The 13,700-nt window shown below is 44.1% G+C and overlaps 2 protein-coding genes across 2 annotated transcripts; one reads left to right on the forward strand and one right to left on the reverse strand.

The window, feature by feature from the left end:
• Positions 1–998: 998 nt before the first annotated feature.
• Positions 999–4,721, reverse strand: si:ch211-15p9.2 (uncharacterized protein LOC562650 homolog). Its single transcript, XM_035388648.1, has 2 exons — positions 3,797–4,721; positions 999–2,837 (listed from the first exon to the last, which is right to left on the reverse strand). Exon 2 carries the CDS (start codon positions 2,793–2,795, stop codon positions 1,200–1,202), a length of 1,596 nt encoding a protein of 531 aa, XP_035244539.1. The 5' UTR covers positions 2,796–2,837; positions 3,797–4,721; the 3' UTR covers positions 999–1,199.
• Positions 4,722–4,760: 39 nt separating this feature from the next.
• On the forward strand, positions 4,761–12,942 carry nfs1 (NFS1 cysteine desulfurase). The gene is made up of 13 exons (XM_035388649.1): positions 4,761–5,277; positions 6,036–6,112; positions 6,760–6,876; positions 7,004–7,087; positions 7,291–7,443; positions 7,853–7,946; positions 8,459–8,593; positions 8,940–9,097; positions 10,120–10,225; positions 10,389–10,470; positions 11,088–11,171; positions 11,364–11,453; positions 11,765–12,942. The coding sequence occupies exons 1-13, from the start codon at positions 5,160–5,162 to the stop codon at positions 11,826–11,828; spliced, it is 1,362 nt and encodes a 453-aa protein (XP_035244540.1). The 5' UTR covers positions 4,761–5,159; the 3' UTR covers positions 11,829–12,942.
• Positions 12,943–13,700: the final 758 nt, after the last annotated feature.

Below are 13,700 nucleotides of genomic sequence, written 5' to 3' on the forward strand. Positions count from 1 at the left end.
AGATCTTCAAACCCTACATGCCAGCCAGACCCCACCGTTCCACTACCTCAGGATGCCTGGCACCTCCCCCTCTTCGCACCTGCGCTTCCCGAACACGTCTCCTGTCTGTTCTGGCCCCACGATGGTGGAATGACCTCCCCGTGGAGGTCAGAACAGCTGAGACACTGACCCACTTCAAGCAATGACTGAAGACTCACCTTTTCAGGCTGCACCTTTCCCCATCCCACCCTACCTCCCTGTAAATGACTGTAAGCTTAGGGTTGTAACTAGGTAGCTGTTTTGTAGGTGACTTAGTTAATGCACCTGTCTTAACTACTGCTTGTATTTTTGCATAGACTGCGTTGTTGCTGTTCTCGTTTGTGTTAGTGTTAAACAGTTTAACATTCAGGGACCAAGTTGAACTATGCGATTGTTCCCTGCACTTGGACCGGTACTTCTCTCTAGGGTTTTCGACATACTTGTTCCTGGTTATGGTTATACACTTTGTTGTACGTCGCTCTGGATAAGAGCGTCTGCCAAATGCCTGTAATGTAATGTAATGAATGAAGAAACACAACTCACTTTTGATGAGTGGAGCTACAATTTGCTGTCAATCGTTGACATTTGAACAGATCAAAAGACCTGGTTGTTCTGAGCATGTGCAACAGTTGGCACAAACGAGTTGCTGGGGGCATATTTTAGCCTTGTCCATTTCTGGTAGAGTGAAACTTCACAATGACCTCACTACTATTTACTTCAGTAGTGCTGTCTATTTTATGGCCTCCCCTGCTGTGTACTTTCTGTGGTCAGTTTCATGCCCCAGTCCCAGGACACCTTTCTAGTGCCTGTTCAGTGATAGGTAAATACTTAGAACCAGGTGAATTTTCAGAGTAATCAAGAGTGCATTCACTTCGTTGCCAACCTGAACTCAGAGTGGTTATATGAAGTAGGTTTCAAGCAACTTTGAGTCTGATCCATCTAGCTGAACTGGTGTGGAAGGAAGCATTCTGATATCTGGATTATGTTTGAATCTGGAGCACGTATGTTTTAATCTTTCTGTTTAAAAATGAATGTGAAGACGGACAATTGCAGCACATAAATACATAATCAAACCTAAATTACAATCATGCATCATTAAAAGATTTTCTCCCAAAAAAAAAAAAAATCTAGAGTTCTCAGCACATTGAGAGCATGTTAGTCTTAAATCGTTCTGAAATCATTCAAGCACCCTCCGTAACGCTGGCCTTGTGATTTGCCTCGATGACACTGCTGTTGAGATGAATGACTATAATTGTGATGTCGTCCCTGTACATTCTCGCCAGCTCCGGCGGGAAGCTGAGCGTCTTGGAGAGGCGGCGGTGCTCCACGCTGCCGAAGCCGTCGCTTCCCAGGGCGTGCCGGATCAGGTGCGTGGCCGAGTTCTCGTCCTCGAGGGCCCTGAGGGCCCGCGCCTTCCTCTCCAGAAGCAGCCGCTGCATCTGGCCCAGGGTGAAAGAGAGCCCGGTCAGGGGCTTCTGCCAGTGCATGCCCGTCAGGTGATCGCCTATGACCTCCACGACGGTCTGCCTGTGCATCTGCTCCCACAGGCCGTCCGTGGCCAGGACCAGGAACTTGTCCTGCGGCCGGAGCTTGTGGTGGGTGACCTCGGGCTCGGCGATGAGGTACGGGGGCGTGCGGTAGTTGGGCGGGAGCATTTTGGCGTGTTCGTTGGCCGGCAGCATCTCGGACCGGGCCTCGCACACATGGCTCAGGAGCTCGCTGCTCCATTTGAAGCGGATGTCGCCGAAGGCCCTGAAGGGTAGGAGCAGGCCCAGCAGGCGGTCGTGCTTCACCACGTTCTTCCTCTCCGACGCCGGGTGCTCGGACCACACGCGCTGCAGCTCGTCCGCATTCTGCGCGTTGTGGTCGTTGGTGATGGTGAGCGCCGACCAGCTGCCGTCCTTCCCCTGCACCCCCAGGACAGCCCTGCTGTCCCCCAGGTTGGCGACGTGCAGGTCGGATCCGTCCACGTGGACCACGCAGGCGGTGCAGCCCGACAGGGCGACCCTGAGTGGAGTGAAGTGGGAGTAGGGGTCCCCGAAGTCCACCTGCGCCTCCAGAGAAATGTCATTGTCAAGCCTCTTGAAGGCGTTCACCAGGGCAAACTCGATGTCCATGTGCTCGTCCTCCTCGAGGTCAATGAGCTCCTGCCAGTAAGTGCGAAGGCTGTTGAAGTACAGCTTTCCGGCATCGGTGCTGACGTAGTCATTCGGGTGCTTGTGCCATTGTAGCATGGGGAAAACAGGACGGTCGTTCTCCACTGCCTCCTCGATGTCCACCAGTACCTTTAACGGGAGCAGGGACACGGCGATGTAGTAGAACAGCCGCTCGCTGACCGCCTGTGCGCAGGCGTGACCCGCGTGCCCGTCAAACACGCCGAATAACATGCCTCGGCTCTGGAGGCACGTGGCCACGCTTCGGCGGTCCTCGCTGGGGGAGTTGGATGCTAAGAGGTTGCTGTCGAACCTTAGAACCGAGCTAACGTTTCTTCCATCGTACCCATTAAAGCTTAAGCTATATTCGTTGGCGTTTAGTATGTGGTTGATTTGCGAAGGAGACATCTGGTCAGTCTGGGTGTTTGCTCTGTACATCCGACTTGAGCTGAGCAGTCCAGCCATCGTTGGACTGACCGCTGCCATGCTCACTGTTGGAACAGTACTGTGGCACAGTCTGCCATTGCTGGTAACAAGCTTTGCTAAGCGAATATCGCGTGCGGATCTCCATTGGCGTATGGCCCGTTGCAGTCCACAATACTGGATATTACGCAAAATCTGCATCTTCCTAGGTGTGCTGAAAAATGGAGCAATACAACTCCTGGCCTGTGAAGCCACAAATCATATGTTAATAGATAATATGATGCATCAGAACACAGGTACTAAGGTTACCTGGGTGAACACAATATATGAATATAAGTCAAGTACAGAAAAAGTAACCAGCCTTGATGCAATAGTAGAGACACTCTTATTTTTTTACATTTAAATTACAACCTGTGCAGCTTCTTTAATTTGACAGGTAGAGTATTGTAGCTATGTGCGCTTTGTTGCCATCATTAAGCAATCATTTACAGTGGGCTCAGTTTCACTGTGGTACGCTATACCCCTCACAAAGATCACATAGCAAGTCGCTATCATAACTGACCAGGGTGCCCTTCTATAGGCGCAACATTACGCAATGTACAAAGGTAACTGCACGTCTTTGATTCTGGTTGGCCTCTAAAATTACCCTGAATGTTAGCCTCGAAATGAATGTACTTGACCTGAACTGAAGTGCAACTTACATCTGCAGTAAAATTCAATTGCATAGCAAAGTAACTTGGATTCTGATTTTGTAGGTTGTTATAAAAATTCCCCATGAACGATGCTTTATGCTTAGGAGGGTCTGAAGACAAGGTTTCCTCTTCATTCGGAATAGCTCTTCGAGAGAAGTTGCATATTTACAGATTTTATGATGGTGTTAAATATTTACAGCCCAGCCGTTTCCGAACGGTAGAGCCTTGCCTAAGTAAGCGGTCGAATTAATAATGGTGTATGTCACACTTAAATAAAGCTATTAATATGGTAAAATTGAGATGTAATATTTGATACCTTCAGAAATTTTGGACGAACACGAATATTGCCAAAAAGTAATTGCGCGGACATACAAGTAGCCTACACATTGCCTATACGTAGGCTCACAACTTTTCAAAGCCATACAGCACATTCGTTTAGAGTAAGTCCGAAGTTCAACGAAATCACAATTATAGTCTTCTCAGACCTATTGAACAATAATTCATACTTACGTTCCTTATTAATATCCGCAAAAATCTCAAGCAGCTACATATTCCTCTCCATTATTTCTCATTCGGCGAGTGCTGACCAGACACAAATTATAAGGAAGCACTGCTTGAGAAAACTGTCGGTAGTTACATTTTAACCAGATCACCTCCTGTATCGCTCAGCAATATTGCTACACACACATACACACACGCCCACACAAATACATCTTTTCCAACGTATACACTGGTATGTCTCTATTATTGCAACAAAAAATGTAAAGGACAGGGATTAACTCCACAGTCAGTAGTGTATTTCTGTTCCATTTTAATCAAATAACCTCCATCACATCCAGAAGGAACATAGTTTTTCTGCCCGATTGTTAGCGGTGGGCACTGAGGATGAAACCCCTGGGAGGTTGGTAGAGATTTGACAGAGCATCCAACTCCCACAGGACCTACAGCTTCTGATGAGTCTTCAGCTAGCACGTCGCTCAGACAGAGACTTAATCTTAAAACGCAGAAAATGGTCGCGGTTTTTTAAAAACTTTTCTTAAAAAACATTTTTTATGCACTTATTTGCAAATGCCGCTGCTGCAGATAAGGGAATCTCTATTCGACTGTCTGCTGGGTAGCTAAAAATGAATTTCTATGGCATGTCAAACAGCACAGCCGAGAAGAGTGTTCTGCTACTACGATGAATACTACGCCAGCCCCCCGCCCTCATTTCAGATAGGCTATTTGTTATGCTCGTAGTCATTTTATCAATATAATTGTGAATACACCGTTTCCAAGAGTCCAACAGTTCAGAAGATAAAACACATAATCTAGAAAATACACATGGACATCATTTCTCGTATAACCGCTTCCATAAGAATGACAGTTATCATCCAGTTCAATAACACCTTGCTAGCATTACACAGTTCCGCAAAATTTCGTTATCGCGGCAAGAACATCCGGGTAGGAGATGTGAGTTGGATGGAAACTTCCTGTTATGCTCTGTGATCGTTTACTAAACCTGTCTTGTATAAGCATTACAAAGCGAAGTTGGAGTACTGCGTGGTTGGAGTGTTTTGTATTCACCCACTCGATCTCTTCAGACAATTTGGAAAAGAAGGAGATCTACATCAAGACGCTGAATTTGACTGTTTCAGAATATCAAGCTGGTTTTTGGAAAAGTTGCCGGTGGCTAGTTAGCTAGCTGACTAACTAGCTAGTTAGCTTTGGTGGAATTAGCACCACATTTGTAATTAGTATTTATTGCCAGCTGCCATTGGAAAGTCATTCTGTCAATTCTATATTTACATTTTAACTTCTTGTCTTAATTGTCTTCATAGGGGATTTCATTTTTACAGTCTTGACCACCGTGTCAGTCACCTAGCAAGTAGCAATGCTCAGCAAGACTAACGTCGGTGTTATAAAGAACATTTTGGGATCCATCGGTGGATTTCCTAGTCTTAGATTGAAATATGCAGAAAGTGCCGTCAACGCCGTTCATCGTGAGAGGGGTAAGTTAAGGTTTGAGACTTATTTTCATTTTGTAATGTGACGCAGCTGTAATTTAGCCAAACGGACATGTAGTTTGTCCTTGATCTGAAATTAAAGTAGCAAAGTTATTCATTTTAGCGTAAAAGTAATATGAAGTTACTACGAAGTAGAATGTATGCCTTATGTTAGATAGCCTTAAATTGCTAGATGGAGTCAGAACTCGTGAATTGGCTATCTTTGTGTGTATATCAGAGGGATTCCTGTTTATTTTGGTGCCGTGAAACCTATGGGAGGCACATGGTCCTTTATGGCTACTACGTCATGGACTGTAAACCAAAGACGTTTTCGTAGCTTGATAGCTAATTAGAATGTTTGCATTCAGCTGATTTGAGCATATAGCTATAGACTATAGCTCGTAGATGGACAAGGCTCTGCGCTAACATTTTCTCCAAGGAGTACATGTGCTCCCAATTTTAAAAATTTAGGAGCACACAGTTGCATTCCATTTAGTGCAATGTGCTCATTAATTATTTTTCCAGTTAGCAGACATAAATTTTCAGGGAAAAAATGGTCCTAAAGTTGGAGCACTGATGGACACACTTGTTGATGGACCGAATCTTTAATTTGCTTGGTCCATTTGCACCCCACCAAAACATTAAGTTGAGTGGAGGTCTGGACAATCTTATCAAGCGAACGTCTCTGTATGCAAGCTTATGAAACTGGTGAATGTTGTACGTTTGTACAGCTGAGGTCTAATTGTATTTTTTTGTGTTTACAGAACTGATTAAAAGCAGAGAGTTGGAGAAAGATGAACTACGGCCGTTGTACATGGACTTCCAGGCGACCACACCGATGGTAGGTTTCCTAACCTCTACCGTGAGAAACGTGAATGACTATTAAAAAAATGTTTGCGTGAAGTGTAGGCTAATTCAAAGTAAATGTTTGTTTCTAGGTGAAGTTCATTTACTAGAACAAATTGAAGAGCCAATGTTTTGTAAGTTATATCACGAGATGGCACAAAAGGAATAAATCTAGTATAATGAATAAATCTAGGTATAAAATAATAAATCTATCTATATATTTATAAAGGAATAATGTAGTTGCAGTATTTCTGTCAAGTTATGGCAGTATTTGAGGGTACAAAATACATTTCCTGATAGTACTGCTGCATTTTTTATATTTCAGGCTATATTTTTTAGTGTTTCTGCTTCCTTTTACTCTTTAATCTACTACTACTTGGACAGTTTTCAAATGCTCGTAAGCATTTGTTTGTCACTCAGGCAATTAACTTGTAATTGTTTACTTATGCTGGAACTTTAGGTAAGTGTTATCTTGTTTCAGCCATTCAGTTACATAGTTGCGCTGTCTAACACCTGCCTATTTAGTGTTTATCAATAATCTGTGTCCGTATTGTTTGCTCTCCCGAATAGTTGCTGCCAGTGAATAAGCCATATTTTTCCGGGCACTGAACAGGCAGTGATTGTTTTCCTCTTATACCACAGGACCCAAGAGTTTTGGATGCCATGCTTCCATATCAAGTGAACTATTATGGAAACCCCCATTCCAGAACACATGCTTATGGCTGGGAGAGTGAAAGTGCAATGGAGAAAGCCAGAAAGGTATGCTAGTCAAATGAGTCTGTGTCGCATAAACACTTGTATTTATATAACACATTTATACAGCACAGATTAAATATGAATTTAAATACAAATGTTAAAAGGGGAAATGTTTAACTTCTCCTTGCAGCAAGTGGCAGACCTGATTGGTGCCGACTCCAGGGAGATTGTGTTCACCAGCGGCGCTACAGAGTCCAACAACACTGCAATCAAGGTGCATGTCCTCTCCTCTGTCTTAAACTGGAATTAGGATTAAGTTGGAGACAGTACTCTGGTGCTCTTTCATACAGAGTGTGATCACTGTAGGCCGAGAACATTTTCATATTTTAGGCGTTTTTGAACTTTCTGTGTATTTTTGTTCAGCCTGTTTGTGCAGTGAGAATTAAGGTTGTGTTGTTGGCAATGCGTTGTGTCCAGGGCGTCGCTCGGTTTTATAAAGCGAAGAAGAGGCACATCATCACCAGCCAGACGGAGCACAAGTGCGTGCTGGACTCCTGCCGTGTCCTGGAGTCGGAAGGGTTCGATGTGACGTACCTCCCCGTGCAGACCAACGGCCTGATTGATCTGAAGGTACGATTCTCATTTTCCCTGTTCGCTGAATTTAAAACGTGTTGCCAAATAAGGTGGAAGTTTAATTAATCACACTGGGGAAAAATTATTGGATGTTGCCACTACCTGCCATCTAGTGGTATTTAATTTAATTATATGGTACGGTAAAGGCTCATCTGCCCCACTTAGTGGCCAAAGCTTGTAAGTGTCTTAATGGTAAAGCCTCAGAGGAAAATCCTAACTAGCCTTTGGTAAAATGGCTTGAAAACGTTATGACTGAATATGTAGTAGGTAGGTTTATGGTAGGCATAGCATTTAAATGATCTTAAGTGGCTTTTATTTTTTGCTTTAAGGATGGGTTTTTGATGAGCATGTTTCTTCCATGGGATTTTTTTACACCATCTGTTATTTATTTATTCATTTTTTAAAGCAACTGGAAGCAACAATCCGGCCAGATACAAGTTTAGTGTCGGTGATGACGGTGAACAATGAGATTGGAGTTACGCAGCCAGTGCAACAAATAGGTATGTTCCAGGGAACCAGTACACACATGCAAACTCATTAAGATAGGCAGAAGTGCTTATCCCACTGATAAATCTGCTCAAACAGTGGCTGTGTTTTTAACTGACGATAGATATCAGCAGGCTGCGTGCACACATCTTTGGGTGAGATAATCGTGATATAGCACATATAGAATTCGCAATACTCTTCTCAACATGGCCACAGGTGTTTCTTATCAAACACTTCCTATTATGACTTTCTTGCACTTCCTGCCATTGAAAAAAAGAAAATAAGAAAACGGTGTTACTTCATCTGATTGACTGGCCCTCGTGGCAGGCACCAGCATTGTGAAAGTTGAGCTCTGGCGCCCCCTTTGGGTGAGATATCGCTTTGTTTGGGCCAGCAGCAGTCCGCTGGCAGCTGTGTATAGACGGCGAGTTTAAGCGTGCGATGCTGCCGGTCTGGCCGAGCCCGGTGTAAACCATTCTCGGCGTTCCGATGATCGAATCCTCTCCGTCTCCGCGTTCCCTTCCAGGGCAGATATGCCGATCGCGGAACGTGTTCTTCCACACGGACGCCGCTCAGGCCGTCGGGAAGGTTCCCATCAACGTCATGGACTGGAAGGTGGACCTGATGTCCATCAGCGGCCACAAGATTTACGGCCCGAAAGGTGAGTCTGAGGAGAGAACTGGGTCTCATAAAGCATGGAAGGGCCGATACCCATACTGTAGCTATGACTCGTGAATCCTGTTGTGTTTACCTTTAACCTAAAATTAGACTGGTGTGAGTGGGTGGGTCCCAGGTATGGGAGATGGAATATTTAAGTTGGAATATTTCACCTGCTGAACGTATAAGCCCTATTTTTAGACATCAGCCCACTGCTACAAGTGAGTAAGTGCCCTGCGTAGGGATGTGTGGTTAGTGTATGCGTATGGAAGTTTACTCTCTGTGCGTGTGTGTGTGTGTGTGTGTGTGTGTGTGTGCCTGTGCCTGTGTGTGTGTGTGTGTGATCCCAGGTGTGGGAGCTCTGTACGTGCGCCGGCGGCCCAGGGTTCGGCTGGAGCCCCTGCAGAGCGGGGGCGGGCAGGAGAGGGGGCTGCGCTCGGGCACGGTGCCCACTCCGCTGGCCGTGGGGCTGGGGGCCGCCTGCGAGATCGCCCAGCAGGAGATGCAGGTACCGCACACCTAACCGAACACCTGACCCACACCTGACCCACGCATCACTGACGCACATCCTGCTGTGTGAGGCACAGTCCTGTTTTACACATCACATAATGGGAGACCTGACTATAATAATGCAGATAGATTTTACAGCACTTCTAACGCAAGCAAGTGTAGCAAGCACAGGAAATAATTCAGGGTAAGAGGGTCATATAATTAAACCAAAAATTGCTGTTTAGCGCATCATGAGGCACCGACTACATTTACCTGCACATCATCATTCTGAACGTATTAGGGAAAACTTGAGCATTCCAGTTGCAGTAAAGCTTGTGTAAGTGCCTCATTCCGAAAGGTAAAACCTGGTTAAGCCCTTATTAACATGATTAAGAATGTGAACATTGGCATGGTGTCATGGGAGTTGTAGTCAGCCAGCTAGTTTAGGATACACCCAGCAAATGTTAACACTTTATGCACGTGAAGAATCACTAAGACGTTGTCCTTTAGCACTAACTGAAGGATGTAAACAATATTTAGCTAACCATGTATACAGGAATAAGATTGAGTTATTTCTTCCCTGGTTGCAAGTAATGTAAACGGCGTAAATTGAATGTTATCCGAGCCATTATCTGGAATAAGATGTGCATGTAAAAGCGATCACTGCCGTCCCGGCCAAACGAAATGACGTTAGTGCCCTTTTTTTGCATCTCCTTGTGGAGCTATGGCCCGGTCATCATGGTGTAGATTTGAAACCAGACTGCGGGGCCCACCCATGCCTTTGAACAGGGCTTTATAACAGCATCAGCCAGCTGGTGGCCCCAAAAGATGAGTTTTTAAAAAGAGAGCTCAAAGTAGATCGTCTGTCTGGCTCTGGTATAACGCACATAACTGGTTCAACTGGCAGTCAATGTGCTTCATTTGTAATAGAATTCCTTAAGTCCCATGAAACAAGACAAATACTACATATTTTAAATCGAGTTGTAGCATACCTTATAGGAACTATTGAGCAAACAGTTTTGCATTTTGTTCTGTCTCCAGTATGATCACCACTGGATATCTATGCTGGCGAACCGGTTCATTGAGAAGGTCATGGCGGAGATTCCCAATGTGGTGATGAACGGAGACCTGGAGCAGAGATACCCAGGTGAGCAGCCGGCTCGCCGTGCGCTAATGTGCCGCTATGCCGCCACTGCCCTGCTCTGTTGTCTTTTAGCGTTAGGGACGTTAGAGATTTTAGCTCCACCGCAGGCAGGCAGTCTCATCGGTGGTAATGAAGGAAGCTAACGCGCTCTTAATGTGCTCTACAGGATGTATCAATCTGTCCTTCGCCTACGTGGAAGGAGAGAGTCTGCTGATGGCTCTCAAGGATGTTGCCCTCTCATCTGGCAGGTCTGTGTCACCTTCACTTCCTGTGTTACCTTGTTGGAGCTCCTATCTCTGTATGTCTGTGTGTCTGTGTGTCTGTGTGTGTGTGTGTGTTGGCTTGTGCATGTTTAGATTAGATTAGATTGTGTGGACCTCGCAGCGTGCCCGGGTGCACTGTCATGGTGAAAGAGGAAAGGGCCTTCCCCAAACTGCTGGCGTAGCACAGAATTGTCTAGAATGTCATTTCATGCTGTACTTTCCTTAAGTGGAACTAAGGGGCCTAGCCCAAACCACGAAAAACAGCCCCAGACCAAGGGGTCTCCAGATAGTTTTGGTCATATAGTGTATATACAAACAGTGGCATTTTTAACTTTGCGTAGTTTCAAACACGTTCCGCACCTTCTTACATAATCTTATTGCAGTGTAATTTTCATCTTTTTCTTTACAAATGAGCCAAATTTAAGCTGCAAGCATCATAGCCAAGAACTGTGAACTCACTGCCAGTGAGGAGTAGAACATCTGAGAAGTAGGGTTTACAAAGCATCTGGATTCAGCGCAAGTGGGCAGCCATAATCCTCAGCAGCTGTACCAACTTATGCACCAAAGACCTATGCGCTGACGCTTCCTTTTTCTCCCTGCAGTGCCTGTACCTCAGCCTCTCTGGAGCCCTCCTACGTGCTGCGGGCCATTGGAGCAGATGAGGACTTGGCTCACTCTTCCATCAGGTTAGCAACTACCTCAGAGGCTGCCTTCCACAATCCAGCTCTGTCGGCCTTCTGCCGTTCATAGGAATCCAGGGATAGTGCCATACACGTGCGAGTAACGTCTTTCCGGAAGCTCAGCAGTAGAACACTTTATAGCGCCGTCACCAGACCTAAAATGGTTTATTTTGTCCTTCCTTGTTTTTTTGGGTTCAGATTTGGCATTGGCCGATTCACCACAGAGGCAGAAGTGGACTACACAGCCAATAAATGCATCCAGCATGTCAAGCGTCTGAGAGAAATGAGGTAATTTAGGCCATATCACCACAGCAACCTGCCTAGTGCATTGGCAGGTCACTACAACAACCTGCCTAGTGCATTGGCAGGATGACCATGTCTTTAACGATAATAACAGTCAACTGGCTTTGGACAGAAACCCGTTTTCTTTGTTTGCGCTTGTCGCAATCCTGTTTCCAGTCATTGTCTTACATTTTACAAATGTACACTGTTTATGGTGTTTATTGAGTTTTGTTTCTGTGCTCTGTGACTGCGAATGTATTCGGAAACCTCTTGCTGCCCTAAGTGATGTTATTTACAGAAGCTTTTCTTTCCTCCAGTCCACTGTGGGAGATGGTGCAGGAGGGAATCGATCTGAAGAGCATAAAATGGACCCAGCACTGAAGACCTGACAGGATAGCCATCTGAGAAACACAGAGCATTGAGTGTACCTATCCAGCATGGAATGCCTTTCCTAGGATGGCTTAGGACATTTTCCCAGATGTTTTTCCTGTAATCAAACAACAATCACGCACAACCTTTTACTTCATTTTTGAAATACATTTGTATGAGCTGGTTATGTTTTGCTTATTTTTTATCTGACAGGAAATGATTGGTGAATAAATGATGCAGTGGCAGATGGGTAACTTTTGTTTCCATAACAAAATTACTGCAATTCACTTAACTCTATGAGGTGATTGTAGGGGGAAATATTAGTCATTTCTCATTGCCAAAACAACTACATTCCAGTGGGATTCTGGACAGAATTTGTACACAAATGGCAATAATTTGAATATGGGTTCACAATGTCAGAATGAAAGATCATTGATATTTTTATGGGTATTTCAGACACCAAGTAGCTCTGGTTGTACATCATTTGACCAATTTTGTCCCTATTTTTAAAATGGCATATCTGAATTCATTGGGTTAAGCCCTCCCCCTAGCATTTAGGAAATAAGCTGTAAACTTTCAGCAGTAAATGGTCAGGCTATGTGGTATGAAGTTGTGCAAATTAACCTTCATGAGCAGTGTTACAGTCTTGAGTGTTTCAAGTCAGGCATAGAGAATAATCACGTATACATATTTAATCTATACACCTCTAGGTCATCCACACTCCATGTAACAGTTCCTTTGCAGTTGTATGTAAATTTATATTTTATGTGAAAAGAATAAAAAAGATTGTTAGTGGGCACAGAAATTCAAAGAATGCCAGTGTGTATGCCATAGCACTTAATCTGTGAGGCAAACTGAAAACTTGGTTGAAAAAGTTCAAAAACCCGTACTATCATCTTCTATTGGGAGCCACATTGTCACTAAAACGTTCATAAAATGATTCTATACAACATAGCCTGCTAGGTGATTTTATGGATTTACTTGAACATGCCATTCAGCAATATGCCTGTAACATATCTATCATCCGTAAGCTTAGCCGTCCACTTGGATGCATAGCTCTCTTAGCGGCACCACCATTAAATCCATCCCATACTTCACTGTATTAATAAACTATTGTGAAAATGTATTTCTGCATTTTTTTCAACAAAAAAAAAACGTATATTCATAACCACACATTACTTGTATATTAAGTCTCAGAAGATTCCAGGCATGTCAGAACAACCTAAACCCCAAAAAACTTTAAGTTTATTTGTTGGAACTGGAGTGTAAACCTTAAAGTGAATGACGGTTTATGACAAAACCATATTCAGTCTCCAGCAGAGATATCAATGCGTTCAGCTTTGACCAAGTGAGAGAGCCAGAAGTGCTGAGGTGGAGTTAGGACCTCCCATATTTGAGGCTCTCACTTTTGTTTTTAATGTCAGACAGTCAAATCAGGAAGGGGGCGAATACTTTTCCATGGCACTGTATCTTGTCTTTGATCTGCCACAAACTTTATACCATTGGTCTAAATATTTTTATTTTGCATTTTTGGCCTTGTCTTTTAACCAGATTTTTCATGGTGAGCTGCACAGTTCTTTTGGTGTGAACTACAGAGGAATGTATGCACATAATACATTATTTTGTTTTATAAACTGACTGACAAGTGTTGGCATATTTATGCCTAACTTTTTCATGGCTTCCTGACTGGGGTCAACCTGAGCAGTCGCTGGAAGACAGGATCCGGTTACCATAGCAAAGACGCATGCCGGAGTCATACAGCATGCGAACAGATATCAATATGGGAAAATACATTTTTAAATATAATTTTAGACCTAAATAGGCTAAATGTTAGGCAATATCGAAATTTGTAAAGGAATCGGAGAATTAAGGATGATGCCATAT

Source organism: Anguilla anguilla, chromosome 13 (assembly GCF_013347855.1).
Source record: "Anguilla anguilla isolate fAngAng1 chromosome 13, fAngAng1.pri, whole genome shotgun sequence".
Lineage (NCBI taxonomy): Eukaryota > Metazoa > Chordata > Actinopteri > Anguilliformes > Anguillidae > Anguilla > Anguilla anguilla.

Bases quoted from the DNA above. Each gene is read 5' to 3' on its own strand.
- si:ch211-15p9.2 (XM_035388648.1), bottom strand. From the start codon at position 2,795: ATGCAGATTTTGCGTAATATCCAGTATTGTGGACTGCAACGGGCCATA.
- nfs1 (XM_035388649.1), top strand. From the start codon at position 5,160: ATGCTCAGCAAGACTAACGTCGGTGTTATAAAGAACATTTTGGGATCC. The intron at 8,594-8,939 runs GTGAGTCTGAGG...GTGTGATCCCAG, and splicing joins CAAGATTTACGGCCCGAAAG to GTGTGGGAGCTCTGTACGTG. The intron at 11,454-11,764 runs GTAATTTAGGCC...TCTTTCCTCCAG, and splicing joins AAGCGTCTGAGAGAAATGAG to TCCACTGTGGGAGATGGTGC.